The 14,187-nt window shown below is 43.5% G+C and overlaps 1 protein-coding gene across 5 annotated transcripts in view; it reads right to left on the bottom strand.

The window, feature by feature from the left end:
* Positions 1 to 1,354: 1,354 nt before the first annotated feature.
* Positions 1,355 to 14,187, bottom strand: part of CDRT1 (CMT1A duplicated region transcript 1) — a 44,657-nt gene continuing 31,824 nt past the window's right edge. For 3 of the 5 annotated variants that reach the window (XM_017950356.3, XM_009189714.4, XM_009189715.4), the window contains 3 exons: positions 10,264 to 10,422; positions 7,681 to 7,952; positions 1,355 to 2,230 (listed from right to left, as the gene is read on the bottom strand). In XM_017950356.3, the coding sequence (XP_017805845.2) occupies positions 1,410 to 2,230; positions 7,681 to 7,952; positions 10,264 to 10,422 (1,252 nt within the window). In that variant the 3' untranslated portion in view covers positions 1,355 to 1,409. Of the gene's footprint in view, positions 2,231 to 2,253; positions 2,398 to 7,680; positions 7,953 to 10,263; positions 10,423 to 14,187 lie in introns of those variants that run through there. The other 2 variants (XM_017950355.3, XM_017950357.3) reach the window with 2 other exon arrangements.

Consider the following 14,187-nt stretch of genomic DNA (forward strand, 5'->3'; position numbering starts at 1 on the left):
CCTTGCACCCTGGAGCTTGGACGCCTGGGTCCTCTATTGCCAATCATATCACCAACCTTTATGTACTACTTTTGTCAGTCGTAAAGTGGGGATGATAATGGTTTCCTTACTAGTAAATGGGAGTCGTTATTCTTATTACTGTTTTAAGTCCAGCAGCTCATGTGTGATCTTGCCTGAACAAAGGATGTGAAATTGAGGGGCGTTAAGTCATTTTTGAAACGGTAATGATGACAGTATCCTATCTGTCTGGCCTAGTCAGACTGCTGCTGTTAGCACAGTGATATTTGCACGTTTCCTTGATTGAAGGGATTTTCTCTATTAAAATAACAAATTTTACGTGGCTGTTTGCCAGTGCCATTTAAAACCTAATATTCTAATAATGAATGAAAGGGGAAAAAACACACACGCGTTTCTCAAAGGCGAGAAAGTTCGGCAGCACAATCGCATTCGTGCCCTTGGAGATGAAAAGCTGACAAATTTGGGGCCTGTACATCCAGCCTGCCCATGGCAGGTTTTCAGTGGTCCACTCAGTGCTGTGGAGTTTTGTGGTGTTTTTGCTTTTTAAGGCATTCTGTTTTAATTCATTACCGTCTTTTAATTTTTAATAGCTAGTTGTTAAAGCTCATTTTGTATTTTTAGTAGAAACGAGGTTTCACCACGATGGTCAGGCTAGTCTCGAACTCCTGACCACAGGTGATCCACCCGCCTCAGACTCCCAAAGTGCTGGGATCCCAGGCGTAAGCCACCGCGCCTGGCCAAGGCTTGAACTTTCTGATGGGCTCAGTGGGCTGCAGTCTTCTAAATTACCTGGTCCCTGACACCATAGTCCAAAGGTTTAAGCAGAAACCTCAATGCCCTTGATGGTACTGGCCCTCTTTGTACAGAGGATATTATGCTAATTCTCTTCCTTAGGAGTTAGCCCTGAGAAGGAAAAGCTCAATGTTGTCAAATGCAACAGGTCAACCCCATTAAGGGCTTCCCCTTTTAAATTCTTAATGGGTTTCATCAGGCCTCTATGCAAAAATACCAGAAAACTCCAATGCATTACCCTGATATAATCCCATAACTTCATTTGCCGGAAGAACTAATAGCACTAAATTGATAGTGATGAATGGTATCTAATTTCCAATGATCGTCTCGCCATCCCCCATCAACGAAACTGGGCTTTCCTAATGCTCACTAAATTTTTTTCAGTGGGAGTACAGATGCTAATCTCACCCAACCTCCTTCTGTTTTCTTATTTTGATGATATCAGATATTTGGCTCAGAGGAAGATAATTGGGAGTTCCCACATTAATTACCAGGAAAAAAAAAACAGTCAAAAAAAAAAAAGAAAAAAAAGAAAAAGGCCAAATAGCAACATCCACTTGGCTGTTTATTGTAAAACATTGTAATTTCCCAAGGCTGGTTCAGATAAATACATTTTGTCCAAGTTCAGGGGCCGCTGTTTTCCCTTGCTTCATGAAATTATCAATAGGCAGGCCTTTGATTTTCCTGATCCATGCAGCTTTGCTGGCTTTTCCTGGATCAACCACTCCAGTGGACTCCCTGGCCTGATACTCCTTCATCTTGGCTTCCTGGTGCTCTTTCTCCTCCTTCACGGTCAACAGCACGAACTCAGTGTTCACTCTAAGGGGATCAAGGGCTGTGTAGATGCGAGGCCGTTCTTTGTTAAGAGATAGGGTGGCTGTGCCCACTTGTGGAGCTAGCATGCGGTTTGGTTTAATGACCTGCATACTGGTCAGGGGACTGCACACTGCCCTTTCAATTGAACTAGTCACTTGGTCTCCACCCTTTAAGCTGCCAGAGAACCTGGAGCGGATAATCATGGGCTGCGGCAAGGTGGACTGGACTCTGGGACTGTGCAAAGAGATCTTCAAGTTGGGCTGCAGTTTCTGGATTTCAAGGGGAATACTGGTTTGTTTCACATCTATAGGAGGATTGCTCAATCTCAACTGATCAACTGCATGTTGGATTGATTTTCCTTTGAAATTCAAGACCTTCCTTGGGTATGAAATTGAAGGTCCCCAGACATCAATAATTTCTGTTCGGGGCCTACAGGGATAGGCGAATTTCCCGGAATTATGGGCTTGCTGCAGGGCGCTGACAGTCAGGAGGAATTGGTCAGGTGACATAGGAATTTTCCAAGACTTTTTATTTGGGCGATTGAGCAGTTTTTCAGGAGTTTCCAATTGTCCTTGTTTTTGTGCTTTCTCCACATCATCTGCTTCTTCAAAAAAAGAAAATGAAAAAAAATCGGCATTCTGTGAAAAATATTAAGTACGTATGCATTAAGTACTTGGGCATTCAGACTTCAAAGCACATTGAGGTCTTTGTTGTCCAACAGGTATGCCATCATACAGGCAGGCATCCTCAGTCGTATTAGAAATGCTGATACTAGAAACGATTTAATAAAACTAGTTTTAAATAAAATGCTAGTATTGAGTAATGTGTATATTCGCCCCTAAGTGTGCATATTTTGAAGGCAACATGTGATTTCGATGCTCCACTTATTTTTGAAAATGTGAAGTTGGGGCCGGGAGCAGTGGCTCACGCCTGTAATCCCAGCACTTTGGGAGGCCGAGGCAGGCGGATCACGAGGTCAGGAGATTCAGACCATCCTGGCCTGAATACAGTGAAACCCCCTCTCTACTAAAAATACAAAAAATTAGCCAGGCGTGGCGGCGTGCACCTGTAGTCCCAACTACTCAGGAGGCTGAGGCAGGAGAATGGCGTGAACCCGGGAGGTGGAGCTTGCAGTAAGTCGAGATCGTGCCACTGCACTCCAGCCTGGGCGACAGAGCAAGACTCCGTCTCAAAAAAAAAAAAGAAAATGTGAAGTTGGGAATGACCTTCACATCTCATTTATGATTCACACAAAGCAGATCTTAATAAATTTATAGTAGCATAACTGTATTTTTCAACAATAATTATATTGCAAAATTTGATCTTTACCTTATTAATCAAATTTGACTCCAAATAATCTTGAATGTTGCCCAAAATAAAACCTGTCTTTAGGCCAGGTGCGATGGCTCACGCCTGTAATCCCAGCACTTTGGGAGGCCTAGGTGGGTAGATCACCTGAGGTCAGGAGTTCGAGACTAGCCTGACCAACATGGAAAAACCCTGTCTGTACTAAAAATACAAAAAAATTAGCTGGGTGTGGTGGCAGGCACCTGTAATCCCAGTTACTCAGGAGGCTAAGGCAGGAGAATTGCTTGAACTCAGGAGGCAGAGGTTGCAGTAAGTCAAGATGACGCCACTCCACTGCAGCCTGGGCAACAGAGTGAGACTCCATCTCAAAAAAAAAAAAAAAAAGTGAAATCAAGATGTCAAAATCTTCCCTATTCTCCTTGCAAACTCAAAAATTTTTCTCCTTTTATAAAAAAGGAATTATGGTGAGCTCATTGTTTATTAATTTGTCTTTTTTCAAATGATAATGTATTGTGGATCTCTTTCCAAGTTAGTATATACAAATCCTCATCATATAACTTTTAGCCATATATAATATTCCATACAATAGATTTTTTTATTACTTAGCCATTGCCTGTTGGTGGACATTTAGTTTGTTAATGATCAACCTAGAAGAAAATGCAGGCACCATTTTTATTTATACAAGGAAGTACAAAATGCCAGCTAACTCCCAGAGTTGGCACAGATGCAGTGGGGTCTCCCATGCATTGCTTGTGGGAGTGTAAATTAATATAATATTTTTCAGGACAACCTTGGCAATCTCTTTCTAGTTTTTGGATGCACTTATCCTTTGGCTTAGCAGTTTCACTCATAGGACTTTACCCTTCAGGTATACCTGTACCTGTACACTGACATAGGTTTATACAAGGATGCCCATTGTTAGCGCAGCCCTCATAAAACAATTGTTTTCCCCTCACCTTGAAACCAATCTCTGCACAGAGTTTGTTCCAAAGAAACACTATTATACTAGTCAAAAATGTTTGAAAGACATTTTAAATTTTTATCTATGTCCTTAAAAAATAACAAAGGGACATCCCAGTCATGAGTCATGATGTCCAGAAACTTTTTTTTTTTTTAGATGGAGTCTTGGTCTGTCACCCAGACCGGAGTTGCAGTGGCACGATCTCGGCTCACTGCAACCCCCACCCGTCTCTGGTTCAAGCAATTCCCCTGCCCCAGCCTCCCAGGTAGCTGGGATTACAGGCACATGCTACCACGCCAGGCTACTTTTTTTATACTTTTAGTAGAGATGGGGTTTCACCATGTTGGCCAGACTGGTCTCGACCTCCTCACCTCAGGCAATCCACCCACCTCAGCCTCCTAAAGTGCTGGGATTACAGGCATGAGCCACCACGCCTGGCCACTTTTTTGTTTTGTAAGAGACTAGGTGTCACTATCACCCAGTGGTGCAATCATAGCTCACTGTAACGTCAAACTCCTGGGCTCAAAGGATCCTCCTGCCTTAGCTTCCTGAGTAGCTAGGAGGTGTGTGCTACCATATCTGGCCAATTTTTAAAATTGTTTGTAGAGATAAGGATCTCACTAAGTGGCCCAGGCTGGTCTCCAACTCCTGGCCTCAATGAATCCTCCCACTTTGGCCTCCCAAAGCACTGGAATTACACGCATGAGCCACTATGCCCATCCCAGCAACACTTCTTAAAAGGCACATCCCCATCTCTCTCTCTCTCTCCCTTATCTCCTTATCTCACATATATAGCACCTGCCCCCAATCTCTCTCGTTCCTAATAAAGTCTCTTAAAATGCTCCCTGAAACCAGCCTCAATTGCCTGTTCTCTCTTTTATTGTGCCCATTTCTCAGCTTGATGACATAACAGTCCAAGAAGTGAGGAAGCTGGCAGGGAACACAGGCGGGCTGTCAGCCAAAAACCGGAAAATAGTTCTCCCTCTGTGGCCTCAAGTCAGAAAAGGGACAATTAAGGAAAACCAGTCACTCTTGGGAGAAGCCAGGCATTGTATTCATTCCAGATTCTCAAAGATAAGCAAAGGTAGTGGCCTGCTGGAAAACAATAGGAAACTAGAGAGAGAGAGAGAGAGTCTGGATCTTGCCACTAATTCAGAATTAAGTATCACTGTTTGTCTTATCTCCTGCTATGGATTTTGCTTCCAAATTCTCCTGCCCACCATCCATGCCGCTTGTTCCCTTATGAACAGAATAAACTCTCTTTTTACCATCTCTTCGGGGTGATTTTGACTTCCCTTGACTTTGAAGTTCCTCTATTAACACTGCTAAATTGAGATTGAGGAAGAAGCTGTAGTCATTATATACTTCAATTAGGGCATAAAATAATATAATCAATCATAATTGGGGCTGATAATTGGACTGATTTTTATACAAAATATCACCATCTTGTTTTTTATGGGTACATTATTATACATAATTATGGAGTACATGTGATATTTTGAGACATGCATAAAATGTGTAATGATCAGATCAAGATAATTAGGATATCTGTCATCTTAAACATTTATCATCTCTTTGTGTTGGGAACATTCCAAATCTTCTCCTCTAGCTATTTTGAAATATACAATACATTATTGGTTTTTTGTTTGTTTGTTTTTAAGATGCAGTTTTGCTCCTGTTGCCCAGGTTGGAGGGCAGTGGCGCGATCTCGGTCACTGCAACCTCCACTTCCCGGTTCACGCGATTCTCCTGCCTCCACTTCCCGAGTAAGGCTGGAATTACAGGCATGCGCCACCACGCCCGGCTAATTTTTTTGTATTTTTAGTAGAGACGGGGTTTCTCCAAGTTTATCAGGCTGGTCTCAAACTCCCGACCTCAGGTGATCCACCTGCCTCAGCCTCCCAAAGTGCTGGGATTACAGGCGCGAGTCACTGCTCCCGGCTATACATTATTGTTAATTGTAGTCATCCTACTGTGCAACCAAACACTGGAACTTATATCTCTTCCATCTAACTGTATTTTTCTACCAAACACCATATTGTTTATTGTCGTATGAAACCAAGTAGTTACCTGGAGTCTGTGAAAAGTAAAGAGAGTGTAACAACCTTCTAAATTGACTATGTGACAGGGAAAAGTGAAGCCCTGGAAACTGAGTCACATAGCACAGCTGTTTTCCTGCTTCCAGACCTCTGTGCTGAGGTCTTTTCCATTAACCAGACTCCCTATTCTTCATTGAAACCGAGACTAAATGACGTGGAGATAGACACTCTTATGATTGTCACCTCTTTACAGCAGAATGTTAAGCAACTCCCCTTGTGATTGTCACCTCTTTACAGCAGAATGCTAAGCAACCATTAGAGGTCATCAATAGTAGCCAATCTAGTCTTACATCTGTATGTTAGCCTTTGTATGGAAAATTGAATTCTGTTCAGCACCTCTGTTTTTGTCTGTTTAAAGGATGTTCACTTTTCCCCACTCCAGGGGCACTGGTCACTAGTCTTTGGTGTCCCTGGATGCTGCCCTCAAACTTTGCATTTGGATAAACTCTTTTAGCTAGATCCTGAATCTTTTGATTATTTTAGGGTGGCAAGTCTAAGGCCTAGATCGCATCCTGACTCCCCCTCCGACCCACTTTTCCTGCTGTTAAGCATTAGCTAACAGTCTCAGTTCCCTCCTCTCAAGAGATAGCTGACTATTTGTAGTGTGATATGCTTGGGGGTGATTTGTAGTTTTCTCTATAGATCTGTGGATCCAATTTCACCTGCCAAATATAGGGCTGGTATACGGAAGGAGTCTTGCTACTCTAACCCACACATAATTTATTCTTTGGATGTCTTATAAATGGCATTGGCCATGCCTGCACCCCCACCTACATACACACACACACACAAACGCACACACACCTGCTTTATACGTAAGATTTTTCCAGCTACAAACATTATCTCTCAGATCTAAAAACAATACATTCTGCATAGATCATTTTTCTGCTTATAACAACTTCTGTCTCTGTCTTGAAGAAATAGTTATGTAATATATGTTTTAAATTTGGGGGGTTGGGGGTATTGGTTGCTTGCTTTTTGTTTCAGTGGTAAGTATTAAAGCTAGTCTTATCTACTGTGCAAAGATTCTTATAAGTTTGAAAATCTTGCTCTTGCAGGCTGGGCGCAGTGGCCCACACCTGTAATCCCAGCACTTTGGGAGGCTGGTGGGAGAGGTCACCTGAGGTGGGGTTTCGGGACAACCCTGACCAACATGGAGAAACCCCGTCCCTGCACTAAAAATACAGAAATTAGCCAGTCGTGGTGGCTCATGCCTGTAATCCCAGCTACCCGGGAGGCTGATGCAGGAGAAGCGCTTGAACCTTGGAGGCGGAGGTTGCAATGAGCGAGACTACCTGGTCACCTCAGCCGGCAGCAGAACAAAAGCTCAAGAAAGGGAAAAAGGAAGGAAAGGAGGGAGGGAGGAGGGAGGGAGGGAGGAGGAGGGAGGGAGGGAGGGAGGAGGAAGGAAGGAGGGAAAAAGGAAGGAAGGGAAGGAAGGAAGGAAGGAGGAGGACAGGAAGGGAAAGGAAGGGAAGGAAGGAAGAATGGATCTAGATCTTACAAACAGGGGTTCCAGTAACTGGTGGCGTCGAGATTTTGGAGGGTCAGAGAATAGCTCCTTCCTGGAGGGATGCTCGAAACCACTGGCCAAAATATTCCATAAAGGAACCAGTCCTCCCGCTCTCCGCGATAAACTAATGCCTGTAAGGTTATCCACTGAACACTGGTATTTCCGTTCTTTACCTGAAGAGAACTTGGCCGGCTTCAGGAGTACTCGGGACTTGGGAGGTTTGCTCGGTAGAAGCTCTTGGATCACAGTTTGTTTACTGGATACAGATTCTCTCGGGCTGTGAACCTGCATATTAGACTTAGAGAGAATTTCCATGAGGCTGTTTTCTTCTTTTTCCTCCTCTTTCTCCTTCTTATTCTTTTGTTTCGTTTTTTCCATGGCATACTGCCACTTTATGTGTTCAAACTGGAACACGAGAACATTGCTCTCTGTGTTGACCACCATCCTGGAACCGAAACAACAGGGTTGTCCACAAAAGGAGTGTGGAGGCCACCGAAAGATGCAGTGCAATTACCATCCCACCTGGTCTTTAGACCAAGGGAACAGTGCCCAGGTAATGACCAAACAGACTAGGAGTGTAGGCGGCTGGAGGGTGGAGAGTGGTGAAAGTTACCAGGCCATGCAGCAGGAGTCGTTAGCTTTGTCACTCTTTTCTTTAAAAAATAAACATGATTGGGGCACATATGTTCCGATTGTTTCACTTCTCAAGTTAAAATGCTTTTTTATTTTTTTCTATTTTTTTTATTGTGAGAGGGAGTCTCGCTTTGTCGTCCAGGCTGGAGTGCAGTGGCATGATCTCGGCTCACTGCAGCCTCCGCCTCCTGGGTTCAAGTGATTCTCGTGCCTCAACTCCCGAGTAGCTGGGACTACAGGCGCGCACCACCACGCCCAGCTCATTTTGTGTTTTCAGTAGAGACAGGGTTTCACCATGTTGCCCAGGCTGGTCTCAAACTCCAGGACTCAATGATCCACCCGCCTCGGCCTCCCAAAGTGCTGGAATTACAGTCATGAGCCACTGCGCCTGGCCTCAAGTTAAAATGCTTTTAAATGAATTTCCATTCCTGGAGTGAGTGCCAAGTACCTAGGGTACCAAGAAGGTACTCTGCACACAGATGTCTTGAAATTCACTGTTTTTGTTTGTTTGTTTGTTTCAAGCACAGCTTCCAAACCCAATATTACTATTGCTGCTGGGAATGAGGAAAGCTCTCTCATGGGGAGGACTCCTCTGCTTCACAGACCCTCCACACAGACACCACACACTCCATGCCGTCACTCCAGGATCTCTGCACACATTCTAGATGTAGACAGAACATCTGTACTTTATAAAGTGAGATGATTTCTAACTTCTCTAATCCCCACTTGTATGCTCCGTAGACAAAGAGCTCCAGAGCTTGCCCTCCCTGTCCCCTGCCTGTGCCCCCGCAGCACTGCCTTCCCAACCCACCAGTTTTACAAGCGAGCAGCTCTCGCCTTTCTGTGCTCTTCCCTTAACTGTAAACAAGAAATGAAAACACTCTGGCAGATTTCTTTCTGCTCCAACGGCTGCAATGTTAAGACCTTAACCAACAGCATAAACTCTCTCGAAAAGTAACTTGTTTTAGCTGGAACTGCTGGAACGGAATGCGGGGTGTCATGCCAATAAGAAATCCCTTTTAGACTCAAGCCGAAAGGAAAACACCTTTCTTTGGATGCTGTGAGTGCAAACCGGTCAGAGCTTTTTTTTTTTTTTTTTTTTTTAATAAACAGCATGACTGAAAAGTGTTCATTAATTGAGGCTTATCACCAGGCTGCCCTCTTTAAGATGGTAAATAATACTAATGAAGTTTCACTAAAAGGAAGAAAATATGGTTCAGGGACATTAAGTGATGTCTCAAGTGAGCTTGAAGTAGAATTTACAGGTTAGTTCTATTTGGTTTTTTTCATATAATAGCACCCTGAATCTATGCACATATAAAGCACAGTACTGCATACAATGCAGTCAGTCATGGTACTGGTTTTGTAAGCTCACCAGCTCAGCTCCCCCGCACTGTACCCCCTGCTGCTGCCACCCCCTACCCTCCTATATGTCTCTTTGCATTAGAAGTGAGGCATCAAAGATAGCTAGCTGATAGAGCTCTCAGGCAGCCAAAGGCATGATCAAAGAGCAAGCAGGGGCTGCACATTGGTAGAACTATGGTCCTTACAGAAGCGTTATGTTGCACCCACTGCAATTCCCACAAATACCCAGGATGAATTAAGAGTCAAAACAGGCCGGGCATGGTGGCTCACACCTGTAATCCCAGAGCTTTGGGAGGCCGTGGCGGGTAGATCACGAGGTCGGGAGTTCAAGATCAGCCTGGCCAAGATGGTGAAACCCCATCTCTACTAACAATACTAAAAATTAGCTGGGCATATTGGTGGGCGCCTGTAATCCCAGCTACTTGGCCGACGGAGGCAGAGAATTGCTTGAACCCGGAAGGCGGAGGTTGCAGTGAGCCGAGATCGAGATCGCACCACTGCGCTCCAGCCTGTGCAACAGAGTGAAACTATGTCTCAAAAAAAAAAAGTCAAAATGAACCATGATTGCTTCCCAATTACTAAGTTTTGTGCAAAGCCCTGTTAGTCCCCACAACAAGACTGTTGCCCCACCCAGCCAAAATTGTAGAGAGTCACTGCACACTGTCTTCTCCTGACAGCAGATCCAGGGCTGGTATCCCAAGGGAGGAAAAAATCAAACATAATCGCTCACAGTTCTGACCTCCGCACCTACCACCCACCTGTTGCCCTGAATAAAGAAGGACAGCACAGGATCGCCTCTGCCATTGGCTTTTATCATCTTCATACAGTTCCCGTTGAGGAAATTGTAAATTCTGATCTTGCCATCTGCGCAGGCGCTGATGACCCGGAGGAAGAGAAGGGACACGTGGAGCACCTCCCTGGAAGGGAACAGAGCAGCAGGCAGTACCCATCCTCTCGTAAAATGCCTGGATTTGTTAGTAGGTTGGGGGTATTTTGTGTGTGATTGAGAGGCAGTGGTCATAACTGGCCTTGAAAAGGTGTTTGCTGTGATTTTTTTGTTTTTTGTTTTTGAGATGGAGTTTCGCTCTTGTTGCCCAGGCTGGAGTGCAATGGTGCAATCTTGGCTCACTGCAACCTCCGCCTACCAGGTACAAGCGATTCTCCATGTCTCAGGCTGGTCACGAAATGCTGACCTCAGGTGATCCACCCACCTCGGCCTCCCAAAGTGCTGGGATTACAGGTGTGCACCACCACGCCCAGCCTGCTGTCATTTTATAATTGTGGAACTAAACCATGAGCTACTCTCAAGACATACCTCTTTCCATTCTGCAGCTACTGTCCCTGCAATTAGGTCACAGGGTCACAGATGACAAAAGAAAAGGGCTGACGTCACTATCTTTTTTTTTTAATCTAACATATAGATGATCATGTTTGTCTCTTGCAATTTGATTCCTAGCTTTTACTTATACAATAGTCATGCTGAGAATTATTTAATGTTTTGATTCCTTTTAAAATAGTATTATCGGCTGGGTGCGGTGGCTCACGCCTGTAATCCCAGCAATTTGGGAGGCCAAGGCAGGTGAATCACGAGGTCAGGAGATCAAGACCATCCTGGCTAACACGGTGAAACCCCGTCTCTACTAAAAATACAAAAAATTAGCCAGACGTGGTGGTGGGCGCCTGTAGCCCCAGCTACTCAGGAGGCTGAGGCAGGAGAATGGCGTGAACCCAGGAGGCGGAGCTTGCAGTGAGCTGAGATCAAGCCACTGCACTCCAGCCTGGATGACAGAACAAGACTCTGTCTCAAAAAATAATAATAATAATATAATATTAAAAAAGAAAAAACAGGAAGGAAAATGATTATCATTATATTAAGCAAATACTTTACATTTGAGCAGTTTCTTTTTTATCTTAAATTGGTGACTTTTATTCTTTCAGTGAAATATCCTTAAGGAAAATTGTATCCAGGGATGAAATCTAGGAATGTCCTTTTTTGATGGCCAATAGGAAAAGGGAGGGGGGACCAGGAGAAGATCTAGACAGATTCCTCCAACAAAATCCTTTCTAGAACCTTTCTGGGTTCCAATTAGACTCCAGATATGTGGAGTATTCAATTCTAAGAAGTATAATTTCCCTATTCCTGTTAATGACGCCGAAAAGTTGAATTTGATACCACCAATTTGTTAGATTCTGTATGCAAAGCAAGTCCATCAATTCCTGCCAGCTCTACCCATCCAAGGCCATTCATGGCCTAGTTCATGTGCTACCTTCTCCAAAAAGCCATCTCTTATCTTAATTCCGTCCTACATCTCCCCCCATCACACATGTACACAAATTTCAAGTATACTTTCAGATTCTCTTGGGCACAACTCATATCATTGCATACTTATCACCTAGCACAGCACTCAGCCCATAGTAGGTCCTTAATATATATTTGTTGAAAAAGTGACTGTCTGCTCATGTTTTCGGAGTATGGTCATTGCTACAATGTGTTAAAAGAATGACGTCCGCCCTGTGCCATTTGGCCTCAGACTTGGTCAGATCCCAGGATCAGATGAAGACTTTCCAAGGCCCCAACCATTAACCAAACAGAAATAACAAAGACCTCAAAAGGCAGGAGCATGATCAGCATACTCAAAGGACAGCAAGGAGGCAAATATGATGTGAACCCCTGATTATGTGATATAGATAGATAGATAGATAGATAGATAGATAGATAGACAGACAGACAGATAGAACTCAGCTGTAAAATAAGTATTAAAAACTCTAACAAGGCCAAGCATAGGAGCTTATGTCTATAATCACAGCACTTTGGGAGACTGAGGTGGAAGGATTGCTTGAGACCAAGAGTTTGAGACCTTGGCTCTAAAAAACATTTAAAAATTAGCCAGGAGCATGGTGGTGTGTGCCTGTAGTCCCAGCTACTTGGGAAGCTAAGGTGATAGGCTAACTTGAGCACAAAAGTTTTACATTATGAGGTCATAGTGAGCCATGATTGCACCACTGCACTACAGCCTGGGCAAAAGAATAAGACCCTAGGGGAAAAAAAAAAGAACTAAAGAATGAAAGAGAAAGAACAAAAGAAAGAAAAAAAGAGAGAGAGAAAGAAAGGAAAGAAAGAGAAAGGAAGGAAGGAAACAAAGGAAACGAAGGGAAGGAAGGAAGAAAGGAAGGAAGGAAGGAAGGGTGAGTGGGAAAGGGAAAGAAAGAAAGACCCAACAAATTTCTAAATTTTTTCAAGGTGGAAATATAATAACTTTGATGGTATCCTAAGCACAGCACAGTCTGCCAGTCATGTACTCCAGCACTGGGAGAGATGTCATGTGATAGAAAAGTTTGCCTCTTCATGTATCTCATTTGATTTTGCTGAGCTGAATCCATACTTCTTTTCCCATAGATCCCTGGGATATTTGGTAGTTCAGTCTATATCATCGTAGCCTAGTAATTAAAACCATAAGCTTTGGGATCAGAAAACCTGGGATCAAAACCTGACTCTACCACTTATGGGCTGCATAACTTTCAGAAAGTAATTTAATCTCTCAGTCTTCAGTTTTCTTTTTTCTTTTTTTTTTTTTTTATTTTGAGACGTAGTCTCGCTCTGTCACTCAGGCTGGAATGCAGTGACGCGATCTCACCAAAATTAACTTATCCAGAACTCTGGAAAATAATCAAAGGTTTACAGCAACCTAGGGAGGACTTACACAAGTAAAATGGCATAGTGTCAATAAGAATAATGAGACTTAGAGGTCAGGAGTTCGAAACCAGCCTGACCAACATGGTGAAACCCCATCTCTACTAAAAATACAAAAAAATTAGCCAGGCCTGGTGCTGCGCACCTATAATCCCAGCTACTCAGGAGGCTGAGGCAGGAGAATCACTTGAACCCTGGAAGCGGAGGTTGCAGTGAGCCGAAATTGTGCCACTGCACTCCAGCCTAGGTGACAGAGCAAGACTATGTCTTAAAAAAAAACAAAAAGAATAAAGAATAGTGAGACTTGTGACATGTTAACTTAGTCCCACTTCCCACCTCCCCCTGCCCAGTGGTAGCCATGAAAGTAACAGCCTCCAGTCCTGGTGGCAGAGGGAACAGAATGGACCTCGTTCTGACAACTACAACTACAGGGGAAAAAAAAAAAAAAACTCACTAGAGGGGCTCAACAGCATATTTAAGCAAGTAGAAGAAGCGAAGTACTTGAAACAAGGTCAACTGAAGTTATGCAGTGTGTGGAACAGAAAGAAAAAAAGAATAAAGAAAAATTAATAGAGCCCCAGAAATCCGTAAAACATCATCAAACAAATCATAATAGGAGATCCAGGAAGAAAGTAGAGAAAGGGGCCAAAAGAATATTTGAAGAGATGATTGCTGAAAACCTCCCAAATATTATGAAAAACATTAATTTACAGGTCTAAGAAGCTCAACAAACTCTAACTGGGATAAACTACAAGAGGTCCATACTTAGATGCATCATAATCAAATTTTCAGATGCCAAGGGTGAAGAGTATAATGAAAGCAACAAGAGAGAAGTAGGTCCTCATGTAAAAAGGATCCTCAGTAAGATTAATAGACGATTTATCATTAGAAAAGTATCTTAGTTGGCTTGGCATGGTGGCTCACGCCTGTAATCCCACCACTTCGGGAGGCCGAGGTGGGCGGATCACAAGGTCAGGAGATCAAGACTATC

The sequence above is a fragment of the Papio anubis genome, chromosome 17 (genome assembly GCF_008728515.1).
Source record: "Papio anubis isolate 15944 chromosome 17, Panubis1.0, whole genome shotgun sequence".
Taxonomy (NCBI): domain Eukaryota; kingdom Metazoa; phylum Chordata; class Mammalia; order Primates; family Cercopithecidae; genus Papio; species Papio anubis.